The 24,496-nt window shown below is 41.5% G+C and overlaps 1 protein-coding gene across 2 annotated transcripts in view; it reads left to right on the plus strand.

Annotated features, from left to right (window-relative positions):
• The window catches only part of ARL15 (ADP ribosylation factor like GTPase 15), a 407,980-nt gene that overhangs the window by 136,585 nt on the left and 246,899 nt on the right, over positions 1–24,496 (plus strand). For both annotated transcript variants that reach the window (XM_030329988.2, XM_030329979.2), the window contains exons 2-3: positions 8,420–8,564; positions 24,146–24,205. In XM_030329988.2, the coding sequence (XP_030185848.1) occupies positions 8,420–8,564; positions 24,146–24,205 (205 nt within the window). The remainder of the gene's footprint in view (positions 1–8,419; positions 8,565–24,145; positions 24,206–24,496) is intronic.

Genomic DNA, 24,496 nt, shown 5'->3' on the forward strand with positions numbered 1-24,496 from the left:
ATGCCCTAACTTGGAAAACCCTACTTCTGGTTCGTCTTGAGATGCTCTTAGCAGGACTTGTGAGTCCCGCTGATCTAGGAGGACTGATGCACAGGCGGGGAGCCACGTGGGCCCCTGGTCTGGCTGAGCACAGCAGCAACTCTCTTCCATTCAGGGTCTCCGATGTCTGCTCCTCTGCAAAGCCGCGAAGCCAGTGTCTGTAGCTGCTAAGCATGAAATCCCCTGCTTCTGTTTGTTTCTTTTGTTGCCACGAGTTAATAGGGACAGAGACAGGAGACAGACCAGAACAAAGCAGAAATAATGGAGTATTTCACCCCAAAAAGGAATGTGGATTGAGAAATACAAAGGGGAAGGCAAAGACAGACTTCGTGTCCCGAGGCAGTGTGATGTATTGGCCAGAAGCCTCAGCCCTGGGACAGTTCTGGGCCAAAGCCTTCATCAGTGAGCCCGGAGCAGCCCACATGGCCGAAAGGTTTGACCCATCTTCTGTAAAAACAATTTATTGTTTTTCCCACTAGGGTCTTAAAGGGCCACAGGATTTTTCACCTCGAAAAGTGGATTGCTCTTGTGACGTGCGAAGAGTCTTCTCCTGGGATCTGCCTGGTGATCAAGGGCCTCTTCACAGCCAGCTCCACCCACCCTCCCCCCACCCCCCCTGGCTTCTTCTATTGCTATAGGTGCCGTGTGAATTTACATTTTTTTCACTTGTTTGCAAGGACCACTAGTTATTCCAAGACATTGCAGCATATTTGAAACTCATTTTTCTTGCAAGTAGAAGGAAAGGATTAGCCAAGAGATTGCGTGTTACGGTTTATCTCCTTCACGTGTATTTCTACGCATTCCAGGTTATTCGTGTATTTTTCTCCATACTCTCCCCCAGTACGGTTGATTTATTTTTAGTATTTGCTTATGTATTTACTTTATTGAGGTATAGTTGACATACACATATATTTTAAGGGGGAAAATTGGGGACTGTTATTTAGAGATTTTCCCCCCCCCCCCCCCCCACCCTTGCTACCGTGCTTAGAATCAGAAATCTCTGTGGCAGCGTGGGCTTCTCTTAATAGACAAGCTTTGTCCTTGCCAGAGGACAAAAAATGGTTAAGTGAAAGAGGCCGACGGCAGGAGAGAGAAGCCAGCAACTCTTCAGGGTCCCCTCGCCTCCCTCCCAGCCGGTCCCCTCTCCGCCTGCCCTCCTCCCTAAGTCAGCCGTGCAGGAAGCAGGTCCCCCGGCTCCACTGGGAGGAAGATGCAGGCCCTTGAGCAATAAACTTGACAGTGCAAGGAGAGCAGTGTCAAGGCTTGCATCGTCCCCTTCCTCTGCCAGGGATCTGTTCTCTCACAGAGGCAAACTTCTTCAAAGTTCTCATCTCCTTGAAACCACCGAGACACCCCGTTTCTGGGGCTCTAATCCCTGACTCCGGACGTGGCACCGAGGCTGAGAGGACACGAGTAGGCATTCTGGAGCCATGCAGCCCTGGTGGGAGCTCCAGCTCGGTCGCTTGCTAGCTGTCGCAAGTTCACATCTCTGTGTTGCCCTCTACACAGGATGCGTGTAATGTCTTTTCCCCATACGTGGCGCACACTCAGATGTTAGAGGCTTCCAATCCTGGCCGCTCTGAGGCAAGTTACTTAATATCTTTGGGCCTCGGTTTCCCCCATCTTAAAGGGGGAAGCGCTTTTCTCAACGGGTCGTTCAAGGAGTGAGTTAACACACACATATCCCTTCTATCTGGTGCTATTAGTAGCATTTGGATTTGTTTTTAAGTTTTAGGGGCAGCCATGCTTCCTCGTGTCTTTTCCAGAAGCTTTAGATAGCTGCTATGCGTGTTATGATAGATTTTGGTTGTATTTTCCACAGGCAGACCCACATTTGACTATTATGCACTTGGAAAATATTTTATTTTAACTCTTATATAATTTTAGACATTTAAACACTAAATATTTTGTTATTTGGACATGTTTAGTATTAGAAAACACTTCCAGAAATGGACTTCCTTTTAAAAACTTCTTTCATTGCAAGAGAGCGAGGGTCGGAATGTACAGGTGTCTCCTTTTGGTTTTAAAACCAAACTAAGAAATAAATCCACTTCAGGTTACGAGTGACTCATCTCTTGCTTTTAGGTACCAACTAATGAGTGTTGTGTTCATATAAGAAGCATTTATGGAGCGCAGTGCCAGGCCCCACCCTAGGACTCCACCGAAAGACTTGGTTATTTGCTGTAGGAACTCTGGTTTTTTGTTTGGTGAGACCCGTATTTAAATAAGGAGGAGATAGTGTGGGGTTCAGGCAGTGACTGCATGGCCCTGGGGGAAGTCCCCAAGCTGACTGAAGAAAATTTTCCAGCAACTGTACAGAGCTTCAATCAAATTGAAATCATGCTCAGAATAAAATCTTGTATTCATGATGAAAAACAGAGCATCAATTGAAACAAATGCCATGTTCCCAAAGGCTAGGGACTTAAGGACACGGGATGGTAGGAAATACTGGCAATGCAAGGGCCGGTGCCAGAGGGGGGAGGATCTTGAGTAAGACTCTGTCCAGAATTGACATGTTGTAGGACAACTCTGCTTCTCTGCTTTCAGGCCTGGCCACCCTTGGTAGCTGTAAAATGCAACTTTTTGAATCAAGGATGAACAGGTCTTGGAGTCGATGTGTCGAATTCTATCATCTGCTTAATTCTTACTGTTAGGAAAACAAAACAAAACAACAACAAGAAAAACACCTGGCCTGATACTTCCGTGCTAGAAGTGTGTGTCGTGAACCAAGGAGGGAAAGAAGGAATTAGCTCTCTGGGGTCACTAGAGAAGACTTTTCAGAGGAGTACCATCAGAGCAGTACCTTGACTAGGAATTTGCCAAGGAGAGGAGTGGAAAGAGCCTTTCTTCGGGGGGCACAGAACCGGAGCATGAGGGGGCTCAGACAGCTGGAGGAACGTAGTGAGTGAGTTGGAGGGTAGCTGGAGTCATGAAGGGGGGAGATGGAGAGGGAAAGGAGATACACAGTTAAGTGCTTCATTAGTGCTTTATGGTGCCAATCTGTGGAGTAGTTATCCGCTAAGTACCTATTATGTACGGGGCTCTGCCAGACCTACCAAAACGTCTGACGCTGTCCCCAACAGAAACGGAGACATCTTAAGATCATCTTGCTGCCTTGGTGCTAGGCCACCTATCTGAAAGACAAGCCCTTGTTTAATCTTTGCAATTTAATCTTTGGCTTCCCACCTCCCCCCCCCCCCCCGCCCCCCGCAGTACAAGTCATCAGTCTCCTTTCAGCAAATATTGCTAAGGTTTTTGCTTATGGCTTTTAGTTAATCTGCCTTTCTGCTAAAGATTATATGATTATATGATTTGTCCAAAGTCTACGACGTAGATGTTACCGGTGATTCCGGACTTTGCCCTCTCTCAAGACCTTGGCACACCGTTTCCTCACGTGCGACATTGGTGGAAGCTTGTGGATTTATGCTAAGGGGAAACATCCTGCGTCCTGGCACAATCAGAGATACACTGGGTCCTTTTGAAAAGGAACGTGTCATAACAGACCCTGTGTGAGAAGACCTGTGAACTGAAGCAGTCTAGACAAGAGACCGTGACCTTGCTTGCACACGCCCCCCCCCCCCCCCCCCATGGTTACAACGCAGACTTCTCCCTGCTGCAAGCAAGGGCCAAGGGTTTCGTGTCTTTAGTGTCTTGGGTTGGACTGGAAGGGGATGGAGCCCTCTGGAAGCTGCTGCGGCCTGGCCAAGGGAAGTGCCAGTGTCTGGGCTGCGTGGTGGGCTGCCAGGCCCTTGCCCGAGGAAACGACTGTCACCTAGGATGCCTTAGGGAAACGAGCCTCCTGATGAACAGTGATGTATCGCTCTGGTGCCTTTCTTGTAGCAAAATGCATTGAACTGATGCCTCCTAACGTCCTCCTGAAGAAAGGAAGTGGCAGATAGTGTTAAAACATTACTGGTTAATCACGAGGAAACTGAAGCATGGATAGGTTTATGGAGGCTGAACAGAGCCACACAATGCCTCACTGTCTGGCCTGGGAATGGGGCCTGAGTTTGCCGCTTGCTGTCAGGACTGCCGACGGCATTGTGTTTAGCATTGTACGGCAGTGAAAGGGGCTTACTCTTAACAATGCAAGAGCTGCTTTAGGAGACAGACACAATGAACTTGGGTACAGTATAGTCTAGAGGCCAAAATGAGTAATTTTAAGTAAATGGACTATGAGATCTGAAGCTTCATTAAGTTTTAAAATGAAAAACAAGTGAAAACTGTAGAGTTTTTAGGAACGGACTCAAAAAAACATGAACATTCTTTTCCCGTTTGAAATAGCATATTTTTAAGAGCCTTATTTTGTTGGCTCAAAATCTGACACTACTCCTGCCAAGCATAGGATTTATTTATTTCAAATAAATATTCAAAGGTTCTGTGATTTATTTCAAAGATTCTATCTTGTAATGATTGTCAGTCTAACCTTTGTGCCTTTTATGTTCCAAAATACCTGATTTCCATAGACTGTGGTTTTGTGTGTGTGGTGGAGGGAGGCTCCCCCCTCCCCCCCATTTAGTTTGAGTTATTCCAGAACAGTTGAAAATACAGAGCCTGGAATTCAGGAAACAGATTTGGGGGAGAGGAGACATGACATGTTAGGTGTCTTAACCATCACCGTGGAGAACCTAGAGGAGATGGAAAGATCTGTGTGAGTACAGTGTCACTGCTAAATTGCTTTTCATGCCAAAAGTGCCTTAGTGACCTAGAGAAAAATTAACAGGTGATACAGATATTGAGTTTGGCTTCAAACATTTTTACATTTTGGATTTTAAAAAGAGCATGAAGGTGAGGGTGCCTGGGGGGCTTAGTCCGTTAAGTGTCTGACTCTGGCTCAGGTCATGCTCTCATAGTTTGTGAGTTTAAGCCCTGCATCGGGCTCTGTGCTGACAGCTCCGAGTCTGGAGCCTGCTTCAGATTCTCCATCTCCCTCTCTCTCTGCCCCTCCCCTGCTCATGCTCTGTCTCTGTCTCAAGAGTAAAGAAACATTAAAAACAAAAACATAAAGGTGAAATTTTGGAACTTCTGGCCAAAGTACGTTAAGTAATACTAGCATTTGAAATATTTCTTTTTTTTTTTTTTTAACATTTATTTATTTTTGAGACAGAGACAGAGCATGAATGGGGGAGGGGCAGAGAGAGAGGGAGACACAGAATCGGAAGCAGGCTCCAGGCTCTGAGCCATCAGCCCAGAGCCCGACGTGGGGCTCGAACTCCCAGACCGCGAGATCGTGACCTGGCTGAAGTCGGACGCTCAACCAACTGAGCCACCCAGGCGCCCCAAGCATTTGAATAACTTAAACAGAGCCAGATAGCGAGCCATCACCTATAATTTTATTCTGTATTTAAGATTTGATTGTTTCGACCTGGAAAGTTGGTCCAGTCCCCCTCTAGAAGATGGCCCGAGAGAATTCTAGGAGAGAAGCTGAGCAAGAAAGCAGAAGTCTGGAGCAGGAATCGGGTCTCCTCTCTTTTCCCAGTGAAGATCAAAGCAGCCCAATAAGAGAAACCACAGTGTGACTGGTGGTGTTGTCTGACATAGTAAATAGCGGCTAGCCAGTGGTCCTCTTTGAGGGAATACGTAGATACATGCAAATACGTATCTGCCCCTTAGGAAAGTTCCCCGTGAGTCTAGGGCACTCACAGATAAAATTTGCAAAATGTCAGACGGTATCAGCCAGCCTTCTTACGCATCCAGGATGTGATGTGCTGGCATCTGGGGTGCTGTTTATAGTTGTGGTCATTAATCTTGTAAGAGGAAGACATAATGGAACTCAAGTAATGCCAAGAACAGAACTAATGTGATGGAGCAGGAGGGATTGCTGTATGCCGGCAGACTGAAACAATTAGGGCTCCTCAGGCTTGAAAAGACAGGAAATATGATTAGAGTTTAATTTGTGAAGAATATGGATTAGATGATCTTAGATTTGTTTACCAGAAGTAGGGAGAACCTCTTTAAGAGCCAAGGAAGAGTGTACTGGGGACAAAAAGAAGCTCTCTCATACTGGGAAAGTAGACCCTGTACAGTGCAATCACTCTTAAATTGGACTAACTTATGGCATTGAAGTAAAGTGAAAGGGTCAAGGGTTACTCTTAGTTTGATACTTTTTTTCTTGACATGTGAGGGGCCCCAAGAGAACATAGATCAAGCTTCCCATTAGCCTTTACATTTTCTTTTTTTCTTAGGTGAACTTTCAGTGTCATGGGTTTTTCCTTCAACATTTATTCGTTGAGGGTAGATTATGTGCCATGTCTTCCGCAAAGCCCTGGGGACACTGGGATGAAGATGGAGAGGTCTGGTTCCCACAGTTTGGTGATGAATAGGAAACTGTAATTGTGTGATGAATGGACAAACGTGTGTGAGAGCTTGACAGAAATGGCTCACATTCTCATAGAAACAGATCAGGTGTCCCTGGAGAAGGGGTGCTGAAGCTGAGACCTAAAAGCTGACAAGTCCACTGAGCTAAGATCTGGGGTAAGAGGGAACAGCATCTGGGAGTGCTTGGAGTTGCCAGAGGGTTGTCATGATTGGGGGCAAAGTGAGGGAGGAGTGGCTGGAGAGTGACCCGAAAAGAGGCTGGGGGGGGGGGGCACGTTGGTGGAGCGGATTCTGGAAGACTTTGTAGGTCCTAAGTGTTTGGATCCTAGAATAGTTGGAAGTCACGGAAGGGGCTTAAGCAGATAAGATCAGATTTTGTTTTTATAAAAAAATCATCGTGGCTGCCTCATGGAGAATGGAGAGGGCAAGAATGAATATCCCGGGACTGGTGGGAGAATGTTGATATTGTCTAGGTGATGGTGGCTTGGACTGGAGAGCAGTGGGCATGTTCTAGAGCTCTTTCAGAGGAGTCATGGACAGGATTTGTTGACTAACTGGATATGAGAAGTATGAGAGAGAAATAGTCAAATTGATCTTATGAGAGCCAATTAGGCCTCAGATTTTATCTGAATGAGAATTAGCACAGACTTTTCATAGGTCTTTTCTCTTGGGATCTCCAGATGATCTAGCAATCAATAGGTCTCCCTCCCCCACCTGTCCCTCATTTTCTCTCCTGAATTACTGAGGGTTCTACAAGTTGGGACATAATTGGCCCCTAATAAATGATTGTCAAGTAAGTAGAAAGATCATAAACTGCCTAATTTCCAGTCTCCCAAATCCCCCTGCCTGTAACTCTTGGAGAGCAAACAGGTCTTGCCATGCACAAACTGTACAACTGTTCACAGTACCCTGAGGTCAGTTGACCTGAAACAGAATTTGGCACGGGTCAAGATGGCAGAGGTAGATACAGGGGCTCAATTTAATGATTTGTAAAAGCTTTTTATTTTTGAAATAATACCAGAGTTGTAAGACAAATACAGGGGCACCTGGGTAGCTCAGTCGGTTAAGCGTCCAATTTCAGCTCAGGTCACGGTCTCACAGTTGGTGAGTTCAAGCTCCACATCAGGCTCTGTGCTGACAGCTCAGAGCCTGGAGTCTGCTTCAGATTCTGTGTCTCCCTCTCTCTCTGCCCCTCCCCTGCTCACACTCTGTTTCTCTCTTGCTCAAAAATAAAGAAATATTAAAAAAAAATTAAAAGATGAATACAAGGAATTTTCTTATGACTCTCCGCTTCTCTGGTCATTAACATCTTAACCGTGTTTGCTCTATCACACTCCTCACTGTATAGAGCTGACGATGGACATAGATTCAGAAATTCTTCTAACCAATTAATTAGACATCAAGACCCTTCATCTCTAAAATACTTCAGAATGTGTGTTCTCAGAACAAGGATTTTCCTTTTATCAGCACAGTACAACGATGAAATTCAGGAACCTAGACCCTCTGCAACCCTGTGAACAATTGTGCAGCCTCTAGTCAGCCCTCACCTCTTGTCCCCATGTCATTTCTGCCATTTTTCCTCTGCCTGTCCCAAGGGTCCAGGGTCCAGTCCGGAAGACATTGCATTTGGTTACCCTGTCTCTAGTCTTCTCTAACCTAGAACAGTTCCTCAGCATTTCTTCAACTTGTAAGACCTTGAGATTTTAGAGAACAGTTCAGCCGTCTTGTGGAGTGCTCCTCAGCGTGGTTTTGTCTGAAGTTGTCTCATGCTTAGATTCAGGCTGTGCATTTTTGGTAGGAGAGCTGAGCGATGATGTCCTGCCCCTCGCAGGGTGCCAGTGACAGTAGGAGGGGAGCCGTGAAGTCCCTGTAAGTCTCATTCCTGGGAATGTTAGCTTTGAACACTTGGTTAAAAAGATGGTTCTCCACCCTGAAGTTACCTTTGCTTCTTAAAACGAATAGGTTATTTAATTACTTCTTAATACTTAGTCATTGCGAATGTTACTAAGCTTTGTGTCCAGTCTTACTTAAAAGAGCCACATTTCTCCCCCTCTCTTGGCAGTGTTTTAGAGCACTTTGCTGCAAGGGACCACCACCTGCACGACCTGAGTATGACCTGGTTTGCATAGGCCTCACAGGTTCTGGCAAGACCAGTCTGTTGTCAAAGCTCTGCAGTGAAAGTCCCGAGAACGTCGTGTCGACCACAGGTGGGTACTGTGCCCGAGTTCTGTCCCTTTCTCATCCCCCAAATGGTCTTGTGTCTTATGCTCTTTGTGGTACCCTTTATTTGTAGTTAAATGCGTCAGTCAGTTTATTTATTTTTGGATGTTCCGTTTTTCAAAATAGAGTTGGGGGTGGTGAGTGGCATTAAATGGCTACACCCTGTATCTCTCTCGTTAGATATTTCAATGCCACTGAATAAGTCAAGCTCCGGAGAACATTAATACAAACTAATGCAGAAACCTGGAATTCTAGAACTGTAACAAAATGGCTTCATCTCGGCCTCACAGAGTACTAGTCCCCCTTGAAGAGTCACTCTGGCCTACTTGAGTCGGTCATACACTCCCCGAACAGCGCAGCTGATGGAGTCTGAGTCTTCTTCCCTCATAGTTCCCATCTGGGGGGTAGTCAGCGCCGGAACCGTTGATCAGCTTATGTTTCCAGACGTGGCCGAGAAGTCTGTCTGGGTAGTGGTTCTCAATCAGGCGGGACTTTGGGTTGTCACACCTAGGGGAGGGGGCCACTGTCTTCTGTTGGGTAGATGCCAGGGATGCCGCCAAATATCCCACAGTGTGTGAGACACGCCCCCACCATGAGGAAGAGGCAGCGAGAGTACACTTAGTGGCTGGTTGGGTTTGGAAGGTGAGAGAAAAAAGCCAAAGACGACTCAGGTCCTGGTTGAGGTGCTGGGCGAGTGATGGAATCATTTAACTAGGATTTCCTGACAAGTAGGAAAAATACTGAGACCAAGAAGAGCCTTGCATCAGTTTGGGTCACGTATGCCACCAAATAAGTTAGGTTTTTGGAGCTTTTCAGATTTTAGAATTATAGATGAGAAACTGTGGGCCTGTAAAGCAATAGAGACCTAGCTTGGTTAAAGGATGAAGAAAAGAGGAAGGGGTTCGTGATAATCAGTGAGACGACAGAGGGTGATTAGAGCTCAAGCCATGGTCTTATGTGTGAAGCTGTTCCTGTTTTCCTTTTCCCCAAGAGAGAACTGAGCACCCCCTTGTCCCCCACTGTGCATCGTCCATGTTTCTGTCACTTACTGCCTGCAACACTGCCATCTACACGTGTGTCTCCCCAGCCTGAGGTGTGAGCCCCTAAGGACAGTTAGAGCATCATATTTGGCTTTATACATGCCGAATGTGGTATAAGGTTTGGGCACAGCTCCAAGTGTTTATTGAGTGAATAAGAAACCATAGTAATTTGAATCTGTTTTTGCAGAAAGTATCCTATCTCTGTGAGCCTCATAATGGCCTTACATGGCAGGTAAGACTCTTTTTTCCAGACTCTGTCTTTAAATCATCTGAGGCTCCAAGGTACGGTGAGATGGCTATGGTCACACAGCTAGTGACAGAGGTAGAGTTCCAGTTCAAGGCTTCAAATGAAGTTGAGTCATCCCTAAGACTTAGGATTTGTGATGAGAGTAGTATTGGCTGATTGTTGGTAAAATTGTGGATATCTTTGGAGAAATGGGTTATGAAATTATGCAAACCTTATTAATTCAGTAATTCTTTTCAAGCAAAATAATTTCCCCTAAAATGTGAAAAAAGAAACACAAAGTGTACACTTATCAGAGGTATAAAATCAGAAATACTATTGCTAGAAAAGCAGTTTTGAATTATAATGTAAAAGAAAATACCTGTAAATATTACAATTGTAAATTGCAATAATTTTTCTATTTCTACTAGATTTTTAACATTTTCCTTTTATGGGAACCTTGTGTGCTAGTTGAGTTTTCTGATGTAGGAGATGTTGAGTTGGCTAACATTTTGGATATCAAGCTTCTGTGAGTTGTCATTATCTTGAACCAGGCACAGTGACTTTTTGGAGACCTTTTTGAAGGTCTCTGATGTCAAGAAGCTTACACCCAGGTTAGGAAGATAAGATTTCTAATGACAAACAGTTGATATTTACTGCGTATTTAAGACCATGTGATATGTGCTATGCTTGATGGTAAAAATGAGAAAGCTAAAGAGTCATTTCTAATCTGAGGAGTCAAAGAAAGCATAGGGGATGTTACATTTGAGGATGGCCTCATGATGAATGATATCTGAGCAGAGAGAAATGGGGTGAGGAGAAGAAGGATAGGAAGCAAAGGATGTATTCAGAGAACAGCGATCTTCCTGGGTTGAGGCCAAGGACACAGGTGTAGGGTGCGTTGTGACCTGATGCTGGAGGAGCCTCTGAGAAAGACCTGTACCATGGAGAGCTGATCCAGTAGGGACCTCGATTGTGGGGATGGAGAGTTAGAGGCAGATGTGATTGATTTCTGTAAGAGCAACTATCACTTCCGGTAATAGAGAGGGAAAGGAAGGAAGAGAAAAGAATCATGTGTGCCTTAAGTCTCTAGCCTAGTGATTGAGTGAATTGTAAAAAGTGGAGAAAACATGACAGGCAATTTTAAGATAAATGATGAGTTTGGCTTTGGACATGCTAATTTTGAGGCATTGGCAGTACTTTCAACAATGATCCAAATGCCAGAAGATAAGCTGACTAGAGAGAGTTTGGATCTGGATTTGAGAGGCAACTGATCTGTGGGTTTGAAAGAGATTGTCGAGGGATGATGGGTGGTACAAGGCAGGAGGGTGCTAAGCACCAACTATGTATCATTCATTCTTTCCACATTTGTTGAATACCCATTACACGACTGCTACTGATTTAGGCACTGAGTATGCATTAGTCAACAGAACAGATCAACATTTCTACACTTTGAACTTACATTCTAACATTTGCACAAGACAGGGACTCTAAGCCAGGCAGTTCTATATGGTATCATATAGGCAAATAGGAACAAGAGGCCAAAAGAACTGGAGTTAAATAATCATCAGCCTCAAGTCCGAGAAAGGACTATTGGGTGTGGCGATATTATGGTCATTAGTGAACACTTTCAGCAGAGTCAGAGTAGAAACCAGCCTGAGCTATGAGGGAGTGGTGAGCAGAGGAAATAACAATGTATAGACCTTGCTTTTCACTCCTTGGCCCCTTGTTAAGACTGCACATTGACTACGCTTTCAAGAAAGTAAACAGCAACAGAGAAAGCAAAGTCTGGGGAATTTGTTTTTACAAGGAGAGGTGCTGTGGACAGAGGTGTAATGGTAGAACAGAGAAGGAAAGAAGAAGATGCTCAACAGAAGGCAGTGACAGTAAGAATGAGTGAGGACTTCCAATTCTGTCAAAACAGAATAACTGGAATGGGTTTGCCCTCCTGCTTGAAGTACATGGGGGGAGAGGTTTGGAGGACAGACAAAATATGCAACAGATTTCAGGAGAGTGAACATCAAGCAACAAAAGATGGTCCTCCCTGAGAGATGAGAAACCAATGAGAATAGCCCCGCATTTGCCCCAGCTTACTGCCTTGAGAGAGTTCCTAGGCCATGGCACACTTCCAGGAGGAACTGAGGTAGAGCTCAGTGGACTCCCTATGTTGACCTAGACCTAAGAGTTGGAGAGACCAAGGCAGCTAGGGTTCATGGGACATGGTAATGGAGAGGAAGAGAGAGAACCCTAGAGATCTACAGAGGGTCTGCCTTGAGTAACCAGGAATGTATTCAATGCAGACACATGAGGAAACTACCCAAGGCCAGGGAAAGGAACGCTTGAAAAGAGTAGAGAAAGATGGCTTGGTGTTCACACAGGGCTAAAAGTTATGGCTATTCTCACTAGCCAGACTGAAAGCGTCATAATTCAAAAGGTACTGGGTAGAGTACCAGGAGGCTCTTGCCTCAGGAATCAGCCCAAAACTGAGTGCTGCTCTAGACGCACCTAAGAAATCAAATTAAGACCAAAGGCTCAAGCAAACTGTTTGCTACTAACTTTAATGCATCCTAGAACAAAGCTGTATGAGATTTACAGAAACAGAATTACCCAGCACCTAAGATAAGATTTACAACGTTGGACACTCAATCAAATATTACCAGGCATGTAAAGAGGCAGGAAAACATGATTTATAATGAGAAGAAAAATCAATTGAATCTGACTCAGAACTGACACAGATAAAGGAATTAGCAAAGAAAACTTAAAACTGTTACTATAGCTGAATTCCATCTGTTCATAGAGTTAAGTAGAGACATGGAAAATTTTTAAAAGACCCATATAAACCATTATAAAAAACCCATATAAAGTGGTGAATCCAACAGTATCTGAGATGAATATGCACCAGATAGGATTCATGGCAGATTAGACATTGCAGAAGAGGAGAGTAATAATTTTGAAGGCCATTAGTATTAGATACCATCCAAAGTGTTGAGAGAGGGAGGAGAAAATGGGAAATGCAAAGAGCAACACGAACTGTGGGACAGGTCCAAGTCCCCAAGCATGGGTCATTGAAGTCTGTGAACATAAAGGGTGGAAAAAGGGACAGAAAAAAATATGTGAAGCGATAACGTCTAAAACATATTTAAACTTGAAGAAATTTAACAACAAATCCAGGAAGCTTATTAAACCTCAAGAACAAGATATGAGCAAACTACACAAAGACATATGATAAAGTTGCTCGAAACCAGAGATAAAGTATGATGGTTAATTTTATATTGTCAACCTGCCTGGGCCACGGTGCCCGTGCATGTGGTCATATACAATCCTGGATGTTTGTGTTTTGGGATGAGATGAATATTTAAGTCAGTGGACTTTAAGTTAAGCAGACAGTCCTCTATAATGTGGGTGGGTCTCATCCAACCAGTTGAAGGCCTGAATTGAACAAAAGATGACCACTGCCCCACCCCCCAGCAATGAGGAAGTCTGTATCAAGTAGCCTTTGGACTTGACCTGAAGCATCAGCTGTCATCTGGTTCTCCAGGTTACCCTGCAGATACTGACTTGCCACCTTCCATAATTGAGTCAATTACTTAGAATATATCCTTCTGTATATACATAAACCTACTATTGATCTGTTTCTCTAGAGAACTTTGAATTAAACAGAATATCATTTTAAAATTTGGGGGTTTTGTGTGTGTGTGTGTGTGTGTGTGTGTGTGTGTGTGTGTGTGTGAGAGAGAGAGAGAGAGAGAGAGAGAGAGAGACAGCAAGTGGGAGAGGAGCAGAGATGGGGGGGAGAGAGAAGCCCAAGCAGCCTCCTCACCATTAGTGGTGGAGCCTAACACAGGGCTTGAACTCCTAAAACGTGAGATCATGACCTGAGCCAAAGCCAAGAGCCAGATGCTTAACCCACTGAGCCACCCAGGCGCCTCGAAAACAGAATACCTTAAAAGTAGATAATGGGTGTTAATAGAGGAACAATGGTAAGAGTGACATCAGATTTCTACTGGAAACAAGGCAAGCAAGAAGACAGAGCAACATCATTAAAATACTAAAGGAAAAAAATTATCAACCTATACCCAGCAAAAATATCTTTGAAAAAGATAAAACATAAAAATGTCTTCATTGTACTTTTTTGTTATTACTTTTGTTACACTTTTTCCAGCGTTAAAAGAAGTATTAAAGGAAGTCCTTTAGACAGAAGAAAATGAATCCAGATGGAAATCTGGATTTATACAAAGAAAGGGAAAGTACAGAAAATGGTGACCACGTGGGTAGTCATATAAAATTTAGTTCTTATTTAAATCTCTATAACATGGCACGTGGGTGGTTCAGTCGGTTGATCATCCAACTCTTGATTTCAGCTCAGGTCATGATCCCAGGGTCATGGGATCAAGCCCTGTGTGGGGCTCTATGCTGAGCATGGAAACTGCTTAAGTAAGGTTCATTCTCTCTTTCTCTCTCTCTCTCTCTCTCTCTCTCTCTCTCTCTCTCTCTCTCTCCTTCTCACTCTCCCTTTCTCACTCTCCCTCCACTGCTTGCAGGAGCTCCCTCTCTAAAAAAATAAACAGTATATCGAGTTTATAATGTGAAAAGTAAAATGCAGGAGAATAATGGCATAAAATTCATAGTGGAAAAGGGGAAGTAGTCTTTCGTAAGGTTCTTTTATGTGAAGTGATTATAATAGCACTTGAAGGTAGACTGTGATAAAACATGTAGTATAAACCCTAACACAACCACTGAAATAACAGAGTGATAGCCAAGAAAGCAGCAGATGATATAAGATGGAATTAACAAAAATTAACAAACAAAAACAGAAAGAAAGGAACAAGATAGATGGAATAAATAGAAAACAAGTAGTAGGTGATATACTCAAACCTAACCATCAATAAGCAAACTAAATAGTTGAGACTCAATTAAGGGAATGAAATCGATATTAGATAAAATAACAAAAAACAGGACCCAACTATATAAGACTTGAAACAAATCTTAAATATAAAGACACAAATAGGTTGGGAAAAAAAGGTATCATGCTAACAGGAGTCAAAGTTGGAGTGGCTGTGTTATCAGAAGAGGTAGATTTTATAGCAAAGAATAATGCTGGGGATAAAGAAGTTTATTTTATAATGGGATCTTTTAATCAACAGAATATAAGAGTACTAAACATTTATAGAACTTTTAAACAGTTTTAAAATATACAAAAACTGATGGAGCCCTAAAAGGGAAATAGCCAAACCCACATGTCAGATGTTAATACTTTTTTTTTTTAAAGCTTATTTAAGATCCCAGCATGAGTGGGGGATAGTCAGAGAGAGGAGAGAGAATCCCAAGCAGGCTGTAAACTGCCAGCTCCTAGCCCCAGCACGGAACCTGAGGAGGTGTTCAAACTCATGAACTGCGAGATCATGACCTGACTTGAAATTCAGAATTGGTCGCTTAACTGACTGAGCCACCAGGCGTCCCAGCAGTTGTCATTTTTAATGGTGGAAGAATTCTTTCCTCCTCAGATCAAGAATAAGAACACATGGGTTTCTGTTCTCAACACTTCTATTCAATATTGTAGTAGAGATTCTAACCAGGGCATTAGGCAAGAAAAAGAAAAGCCTTCCAGATTGGAAAGAAATAAGTAAAACTATCTTTATTTGCAAATGACATAATCATCTGTGTAGAAAATTCGATAGAATGTATAACTTTATGTCAATATATTAGATGGCTGATGCGAATTAGAGCTGGTAATTTGGGAGATCTAAAAACTTGGAGGATACTCTTGGAGAGAATGGCGAATTCCATTTGGAACGTTTGGAGAATGTTGTCCATAACAATAGAAGTGGGAAGAGTATGGTGGATAAATGTTAGGCAAGTGTTGAATTCATTCAGATAGATGACCACACTCCCTGAAAATTGATAAATGGAAATGTAGAGGTCCTAGGTATAAGCAGATGCCACAACTTCAGGTGGAAAATTATTAAGAGGTGACTATGGTGAAATGGTCCAAAAGCATTGTAAAGAATGCACACTTGTCCTGAGTAGCACTGTTATGGAAAGGAAAAGTTTTGTTGGCTAGTATAAGGAGGATGAGAAAGCGTGCAAGAAAATGTTGGAGCTTAGAGAAGACTTTTCTTAACAAAGCTGAGGTTCCATATAACTCAGTGAAAGGACTCCATGATGATGAAGGAGGGGCTGTGTTGGGAATGAGAGGCATGAAGTAAGGGATATAAGAGGGAAGGGGTAGATGCTTATAGTTGACTCTGTTCACTATAGCTAATGAAGGTGGGTAAGAGGTTAGAGAAACAAATTGGTGATGACAGAGGAAGGGGAGAAGAAAGGCAGCTGAGGAGAGCCAAGCAGGCTGATTTGAAGTTATCCATGGACCCACAAAACCTAGCCCCTTCTGGAGTTCCGGATAGGCAAGACTGGTGTGTACAATTGTACTTCCTGGTTCTTTTTGTTGTTTAGAGCAGGGGTGTGTGTACGTATGTAATTGAAGAAGAACAAAGGAGATGGAAGGAAGGTCCTAAAATAAATGACAAAGGCTAACACCAAGAAAAGATAACTAGGAGAAAAAAATAAGGAAGTCAGAAAGCCACACATACTTGTGGAAGATAAGAGAATAGCTGCTGGAAACCTTTGGAATCACTGGGAAACTAAACAAGACAAATGTAAGAAGAAAACAATAGTGTTGAGAAATATTTGTAACAGGTATTACAGAGTTTATGGCTGTCCCATTTAGAGAATTCAATCACATTTACACATACTACCTAGAATTCCAATCGATACATTGAACATAGTCCATAAAGAGATGATTCATGAAAAGAATGACAAATAAATGGGAAAGGTTCAACTTTGCCAGAAGTTAAACTTTACTAGAGAATCAGAAAAATGTTAACCTTATCCTTAAATTTACCAAAATTGTTTATGCTAAGACCCAATGTTTGATAAGATTGTGGTAGCATGCATTACTGGTGGCATGAATGACATTGTTCCTTTTCTTGGAAAGCAGTTATTCACATAGGTCAAAGGTTACCAAGATAATCACATATTTTGACCTAGACTGTACCACCGAGGATTTATTTTAAGCACATAATTTCAAAGAAACGATGTGCGTAACATCCTTGTAACACTTGTATAACTTAAAACTTTTAAAATAATTTAAGCGTCCTGTAGCCATTGAGTGTATTAAATTACAGTTGCTCAATTGAAAAGATGATAAATTGGAAAAATAGTCTTCTGTTGAGGAAAATTAATATTTATTAAAGAAAAAAACAACAACTATAGGGGCGCCTGGGTAGCTCGGTCAGTTAAGTATCTGACTTCGGCTCAGGTCGTGATCTCTCGGTTCATGGGTTTGAGCCCCACGTGGTGCTCTGTGCTGACAGCCCACAGCCTGAAGCCTGCTTCGGATTCTGTGTATGTGTCTCTCTGCCCCTCCTCCACTCACGCTGTCTCGCAAACTAAATATTTAAAAGTAAATAAGAATAAAAAATAAACTGTGCTTTGAATGAAAAATGGGAAAAGAACATGTAAAAATAAGCGTGCTTTGATATGGCTGAATTATATGTGAAATTTTGTTCTTGAAATTGTTTCTTCATAATGTTTTGATATCAAGCCAATTAACAGTAAAACAGTTATTGGAAGAGTGGGGAACAACTGAAAAGAGAATCTACCTTGAGAATTTGTTTCTTAAAAGCATCACAAGAAAGGTATGTGTATCCAGTTTTAGCAAGACAAGAATGTCTGCCTTTTCAGAAGGAAAGGGAGTCCAAACTTTATTGGATTGTTAACTTCAGCAATCTTTTACCTTTGACATAATTTTTAGAAGAAATTTAAATTGTCAAAACTTAAAGGGCCAAGAAGTCCTCCAGAGAGTGGGTCCTGTGGATAAAGAAAGAAAAATTGGAAGGCTTGCACCTTGGTAGAGAAACAAAAGTGAAATATGTCCCAAGTGAATTCCTTGACTGGAGAGGCACAAGGAATTTGTTGATAAAAGGATTGTTAACCTATAGATTATACAAATGCTCACTTCTTTTTTTTTTTCTTCTTAAACTAGAAGAATGGAGTCTAAAGGCTTAGGTTAATATATTGATGTAACCTGGAGAAAATTCAACACTTGGAATTGAAAAAGGGGGAAGATCTCTTTTAAGGATATTTATTACTTCACTTGGAAAGTAGTCAAATGGTATGCCATTCAGTTAAAATAGAAAACGATCATGCCAATTTGAAAGAAATACAGAAAACGTTCATGAAGATTTGAATGAGTTATTTTAGAAACTTTAGTATTCACTTGCATATGTGTTAAGTCAACAAGAGAAGTTAAAAAGTCCAATTTTGGTATCTGCCAAAGGATTGTTTTGTAAATGCCCGTGGATTAAATTTGCTTTCAGGATATTGAAAGCATATTTAGGAGAATTTCACTAGAGTAAACCAGAATTGTCCAAACATCACAAAATTACGATGGCATAAATCATGCCCTGGGTCTAGGTCAAGGCCACCAGATTTTCCTTCAGCAGTTGTTAAAGTGACCCAGGGAATTCAGAAGTACGCACAGAGTATCTGTGTACATGTGTACGGACTTGAGTGTTAGGGGGGTTGGAGAGAGGTTGGTCTGTAGGTCCAAGTAAGATACTCAAGTGTTCCACACCACGAATAAAAATAGACCAGCCTCACTCCCAAAACTAATTTTGTTACAATTCCAGGAATGCTTTCCCTGCGTAAAAAAAAATTTCACATCCATCTCCCTTGTATCACGGGTTTTGCTTAATTTAAGGGCTAAAAGACAAAAACTGAAAGCCTATGCAAACAATTATTTCCCCAAAGAGTGACTAAGTCATATATTTATTAAAATTTGTGGGGTTAAATCTTAGGGGAGGTTTCAGTCTTACTAATGGAGCTTAGATCAGCCAGGAAAAAATGACCGTGTAACTTAGGCTTCAGCCATCATCTTGTTTGAGTGGGGTCTGGGGACACCTACCCATGAGGCCTTCAGCCAAATACGAGAGGCCATTGATGATGGACTCCGTTGTTACTGTTATTTCCTCTTTCTTGTTTAATATAAATAATAAAATCCTAATTCTAGAAGAAACTTTAAGGAGCTAAGCTAATCCACACTCATTTTGCAGATGAGCAATTCAAGGTCAAGAAAAAAGTGGCTGGTGAGTCTAAGAGCTGTGGCTAGTACCTCTAGGACAGTGCTCTTATCCCATCAGCACACTGGCTACCTGTGGAGAGCATCAGGATGCCTACTTTGAGGAGAAATAACGGCGATCCAGCCCCGAGTCCTGGCTGAGTCAGTTGGACCTTTTCTCTCCCCTCATAAGTTCCTGGTTTTACTAATAATGCCCATAAAAAACTACTTTTGAACTCATGGCTATTTTTATTCCGCAAATAAAGCAATGTAGTATGGAACTGAGAACACTTACTTATATATGGCATTATTTATAAATAGGCAAAATAGTGGGTTTATTGGGCAAGTGTATATTTTTACAATTGGCTTCACCTGTATTTAGTTCAAAATTGGACAGAATACTGTGACTTGATCAAGATGTTGGTATACAGAGGAGGTATAGAGCTTTGGTGACAAGGCCTATGTTGAAGTTTTGAATATGGCACATAGTACTCTTGGCCACCTAACCCTTGGCTCACTTTCCTCTTGGGATAGTAGTACTGATACTAGGATGGTTGTGACAGTTAAACTGGGAAATACATATAAACCCTTAGTATAGATCTTTAAAGAAATATTGAGATCCTCTTATGTGCCTATCACTGGCATACAGGGTATATTATGCACTATTTATTTATCATGGATTCTAGCCGTCTAACTGGGGAATAGACCTAAAACAAACTGATAAGTAACTATAACTGAAAATTACATAGAAGAACTGCATGCTGGAAGAACATGAATCCCCCAGAATCAGTCTATTTCAAGAATGCCATAGAAAGCTTGCCTGATGAAGTAAAAACTGTACCTGAAGGATGAAGAGTTGGCCAGGGGACCAAGGAACACTAATGGAGCTGTATGTGCAATGGTCCTGAGTTGGAAGGGACATAGCTTGTTTTAGGAACTGCAGACTAACATGAGGGGGAAAATGGTACAAACTAAGCCTGGAAAAGGGAAGAGAAACCAGATATTAGATAGAGCCTTGTTAGGTGTTTTGAACTGTATAACTGTATCCTGAGTAGTGAGAAGCTACCCAAAGGGTTTAACCAGGGGAGTGATGTGAACAGATGTGAATTTCAGGATGATCGCTTCTGCTAATGTGTGGAGATGACTGAGCAGGCCAGTAATGGATGCAGACAGTTGAGTTAGGCCCTTGAAGTTGTCCAGGTGGTGGCAGTGGAGGTGGCAACTTGGCCAGTTATGGAAAGGAAGTGGACATGTTGTAGAACTATTTTGTGGATGGAAGTCACAGGCTTTGTGGGTTAGGATTAGGAGAGAGGAAAAGGAAGAGCTATGGAAGACTCCAGATACTTAGTCTGTCGAAGTCCTCAAATGTTTTCAATTGCTACTACAACTTTTATTTTACCAGTGCTTTCATAACATATCAGACCTTAAGGCTGCACATGATTTTGACTGGGAGGAATTTAAAGCCTCAGTAGTCAGTTGGTGACCATTAATAGTCTCAACTTTTATTTACTAAACACTTTATAGCCCTGGGTGCTATCTGTTCTCATTTACAGACTAAGAAATTGAGGCACGGAGGCATTAAGTAACTTGTTCAGTTAATAATAGTAGAGCCAGAATTGGAGCCCAGACATTCTGTCTTTGGGGCCCATGCTATCTGGCCATTTTTATTCCTCAAAACAACCTTTAAAAACACTATTCTGATGGTTTGACCTTTATATCCCTACTGAATGTTAACATTCCCCCACCCCCAACCCCAACCCCAACTTCATCTAACCCAGTGTAAAGGAATAAAATAGAGTTGATCAAATAATCACCCTTCTTTTTTTTTTTTTTTTTTTTTCAATGTTTTACTTATTTTTGAGAGAGACAGAGACAGGATGCTAGTGGGTTAGGGGCAGAGAGAGAGGGAGACACAGAATCCGAAGCAGGCTCCAGGCTTCTAGCTGTCAGCACAGAGCCCGATGCGGGGCTTGAACTCACCAGCTGTGAGATCATGACCTGAGCCGAAGTCGGACACTCAACCAACTGAGCCACCCAGATGCCCCAAATAGTCACCCTTCTTGATTGCTCTTCTAGTTGAACTGAAAGCGTGGCTTTAAATTTAAATTCTTTTGAATCCTTGCAAATGTGTAGAATGACTAAAATTTTTAAAAATTGTTTCTTTTCAATGCATAGTACATTTTTCTTATTTTCTGGACTGATGACATAGGCTTTGTCCTCTGAACATTCATTACTACAGTCATACTGTAAAAATAGGAAGGCAGCAAAATGGAAGAGCGCATATACCTTTGCAGGATAAATCTAGCCACATATGTTCTATTTGGAGAGAAAACATTTATGAGTATACTGCAGAAACATTTATATGCCTATAAATAACATTGCTAGGTTACTTTGCTTAGCGTGAACATTTGAGGACATTTTTGCAGTCGATTTATTATGTCTGTGTGAGGATTAAAGATGGTAACAATGATATAATCTGCCTGTTGGATTCTAAATTTCAAAACTTTTGAATATGAGTGTTTTGTATATGAGTGCAGCAATTTCTGGAAGAATATTGCTTTCCTTGGGTACCTGCTTGTTGTCAGCTTTAAAGAATCAAAGCAGATTAAACATGGCTGGTGTGTTCCATAACTGTGTCTTTTTCAAAGTTGGGGCCTATCTCATTTCTCTGGAAAATCTTCACTTGAGTTGTCCTGAATATAACCACTAATAGACTGTTGAGCGTTTGCAGAGAGCTTTTCATTTTCAGGATTTCACAATCATTGCCTTTTAATCCATATGACACCCCCGTGAGGGGTAGGTAGATACATTCAAACATCCAAGTCTCCTGCAGGCACATTTTCGGTGCCAGCAGGAATATTGTGATTGGCACTGACTTTCCTTAATTTCCCAGAGGCCAGACACCTGGAGAGGCTTTTCTGCAGGCCCAGGTACATTCCAGTGCCGCAGCCTCCTCATTCCTTCTGCTATTTTACTGAGATTCTGTGACTACATGCACTATTAACCATAAGCTGTGGTGACTGTGTCTGCATAAAACCCATACAGGAGGGGTATGTTTCAGAAGATTGTTAGAGGGCCCAATGAACATTTACATCCTATACAACAGACTTCAACTAGTGTTTACTTCTGTCACTCTCACAAGGGTTCTTGTCATTCAGTGGTGATATCTGTAGTTCCAAGTAACTATTTAGATTAGTAAATAAGCCCCCAGGATTTCTCTTAAAGTCTATAATGTATTCAGAAGGTATGCACAGCCAGTGACTAAACCATCAATACAGAATCGATTGATACAGAGCACTAGAAGTTATATGTTGTACGCTTATTTGTATCAGGTACTGTGATAAACATAATACATTGTATTATTTTGTAACAACTACATGAGGTAGATGCTATTATTCCCATTTTAGAGATGTTGAAAGTAGGTTGCCCACAGTGTGCTTACTTAAACCTAGTTCCATCAGACTCCAAAGTTACTTCTTAGCCATTACGTGATATTCACTGCTTAAGGTGGAAGACAGTATATAGAATTTGGAAGTGCTAGGACAACATATAACAAAACAGTGGTGGTAATAGGGTGAATATAAAAAGGTACATACTGACTTTCATTTTTATAGAGTAAAACAAAACCATGTAAAAGAATTGTTCTTATCTACATCATACTGTATATCTTTTTTTTTTTTTAATGTTTATTTACTTTTGAGACAGGGAGAGACAGAGCATGAACGGGGGAGGGGCAGAGAGAGAGGGAGACACAGAATCTGAAACAGGCTCCAGGCTCTGAGCTGTCAGCACAGAGCCCGACGCGGGGCTCGAACTCACGGACCGTGAGATCATGACCTGAGCCGAAGTCGGATGCTTAACCGACTGAGCCACCCAGGCGCCCCCATACTGTATATCTTTTTACCTCTCCAGGCACCTGTCATAACTTTATAACTTCAAATGAAAAGTATTTCTAAATCTTTTGCTCTAATTTCTTGAAAAGGAATGATGATTTATCTTACAGTTGCCCATACTAATGTTTCAAACCTTAGATTAATTGGGTGGTTAGAAATTACTGAAGAGATTAACTCTTATTAGTAGGGCTTTTAATTGAAAAAGTACTTGTAGGGGCGCCTGGGTGGCGCAGTCGGTTAAGCGTCCGACTTCAGCCAGGTCACGATCTCGCGGTCCGTGAGTTCGAGCCCCGCGTCGGGCTCTGGGCTGATGGCTCAGAGCCTGGAGCCTGTTTCCGATTCTGTGTCTCCCTCTCTCTCTGCCCCTCGCCCGTTCGTGCTCTGTCTCTCTCTGTCCCAAAAATAAATAAACGTTGAAAAAAAAAATTAAAAAAAAAAAAAAAAAGAAAAAGTACTTGTAAATAGCAAAACATTCAAATGAAAGAAAAAAATCTTCTGTGTATGACCTCCTGATCTCCAGTTGTCCCAAGAATCCTCACTAGTTAGTTTCTTGTGGATCCTTTTAGAAATCGTAAGTATATTTGTTGGCATATGTGCATACATATATGTTCGCATGTATGTTGCACCTGATAAGCCTCTGTACTAAAACCTGTGAACCAGATATGTTGAATCCATCATGACTTGAATGATAATAGTTCAGTGCTCGATACATAATCAAAAATTTATCCTCTGAATATATTTTAATAGAAATCATTTACTGCATGCATTATAAAATAGTTTCCTATGCATAGACAATTACAATTGCACTTGTAAGAAAAATGTTTACATAATATTAACCATGTCTTAAAACTCTGACATAAATACTATGTAATTCTAATATAAGATGGTTGTAATTTAGGTACCTTCATCTGTAGAGTCGCTGAGTTCTGTATGAGAGAAAACAAACTTTAAGAATTAGATGCAAAGGTCCTAGTAGATCTAATATTTTCTTTGAAGTTTCTCTGCCCTTCCAGATGTCTTTATTATAATTGACAAAATTTACAAGTGACGTAACATATTAAAGAATAGGGTAGTATTGTGAAGAAAAGAGTTTTATTTCACTATAATACACAGGTATATTTTGAAAATTTGAACAGGATAATGTGTCATCAGTTTATCTCGAATTGCGTTTCTGGCATAAATATGAGCTCTGAAAATTAGCTCTTAACCTGCCTAAAAAAGGATTTGAGCATTTTATGCATTTTTTAAAGTTAAGTTGCTAATTCCTTTTTTTGTTTTTGTTTTCTAATTTTAGGTTTCAGTATAAAAGCAGTGCCCTTCCAGAATGCCATCTTGAATGTAAAGGAACTTGGAGGTAATAACGTTTAAAATCCTTTCTGTGTCTGGCTTAAGCTTGTACTAATTTGGTATTGACATGATGTAGAATTAAAACATTATTATTCTAGTAAGTGATTTATTTGTACCTTTTCCCTTGGTAATAGAGATATTTCTCTCTCTTTATATATGTTTTAAAGGTTGTCAAATAGTTCCAAGTAATAAACTTTTTTTGTAATTTGAGAACCATACCATTCTATTTCATTTGCTCCATACTTTTCAGTTTCACTTGTTCAAAAAATTTCTTCCTGATTGAAAAGTATGAAGAAGT

The sequence above is a fragment of the Lynx canadensis genome, chromosome A1 (genome assembly GCF_007474595.2).
Source record: "Lynx canadensis isolate LIC74 chromosome A1, mLynCan4.pri.v2, whole genome shotgun sequence".
NCBI lineage: Eukaryota > Metazoa > Chordata > Mammalia > Carnivora > Felidae > Lynx > Lynx canadensis.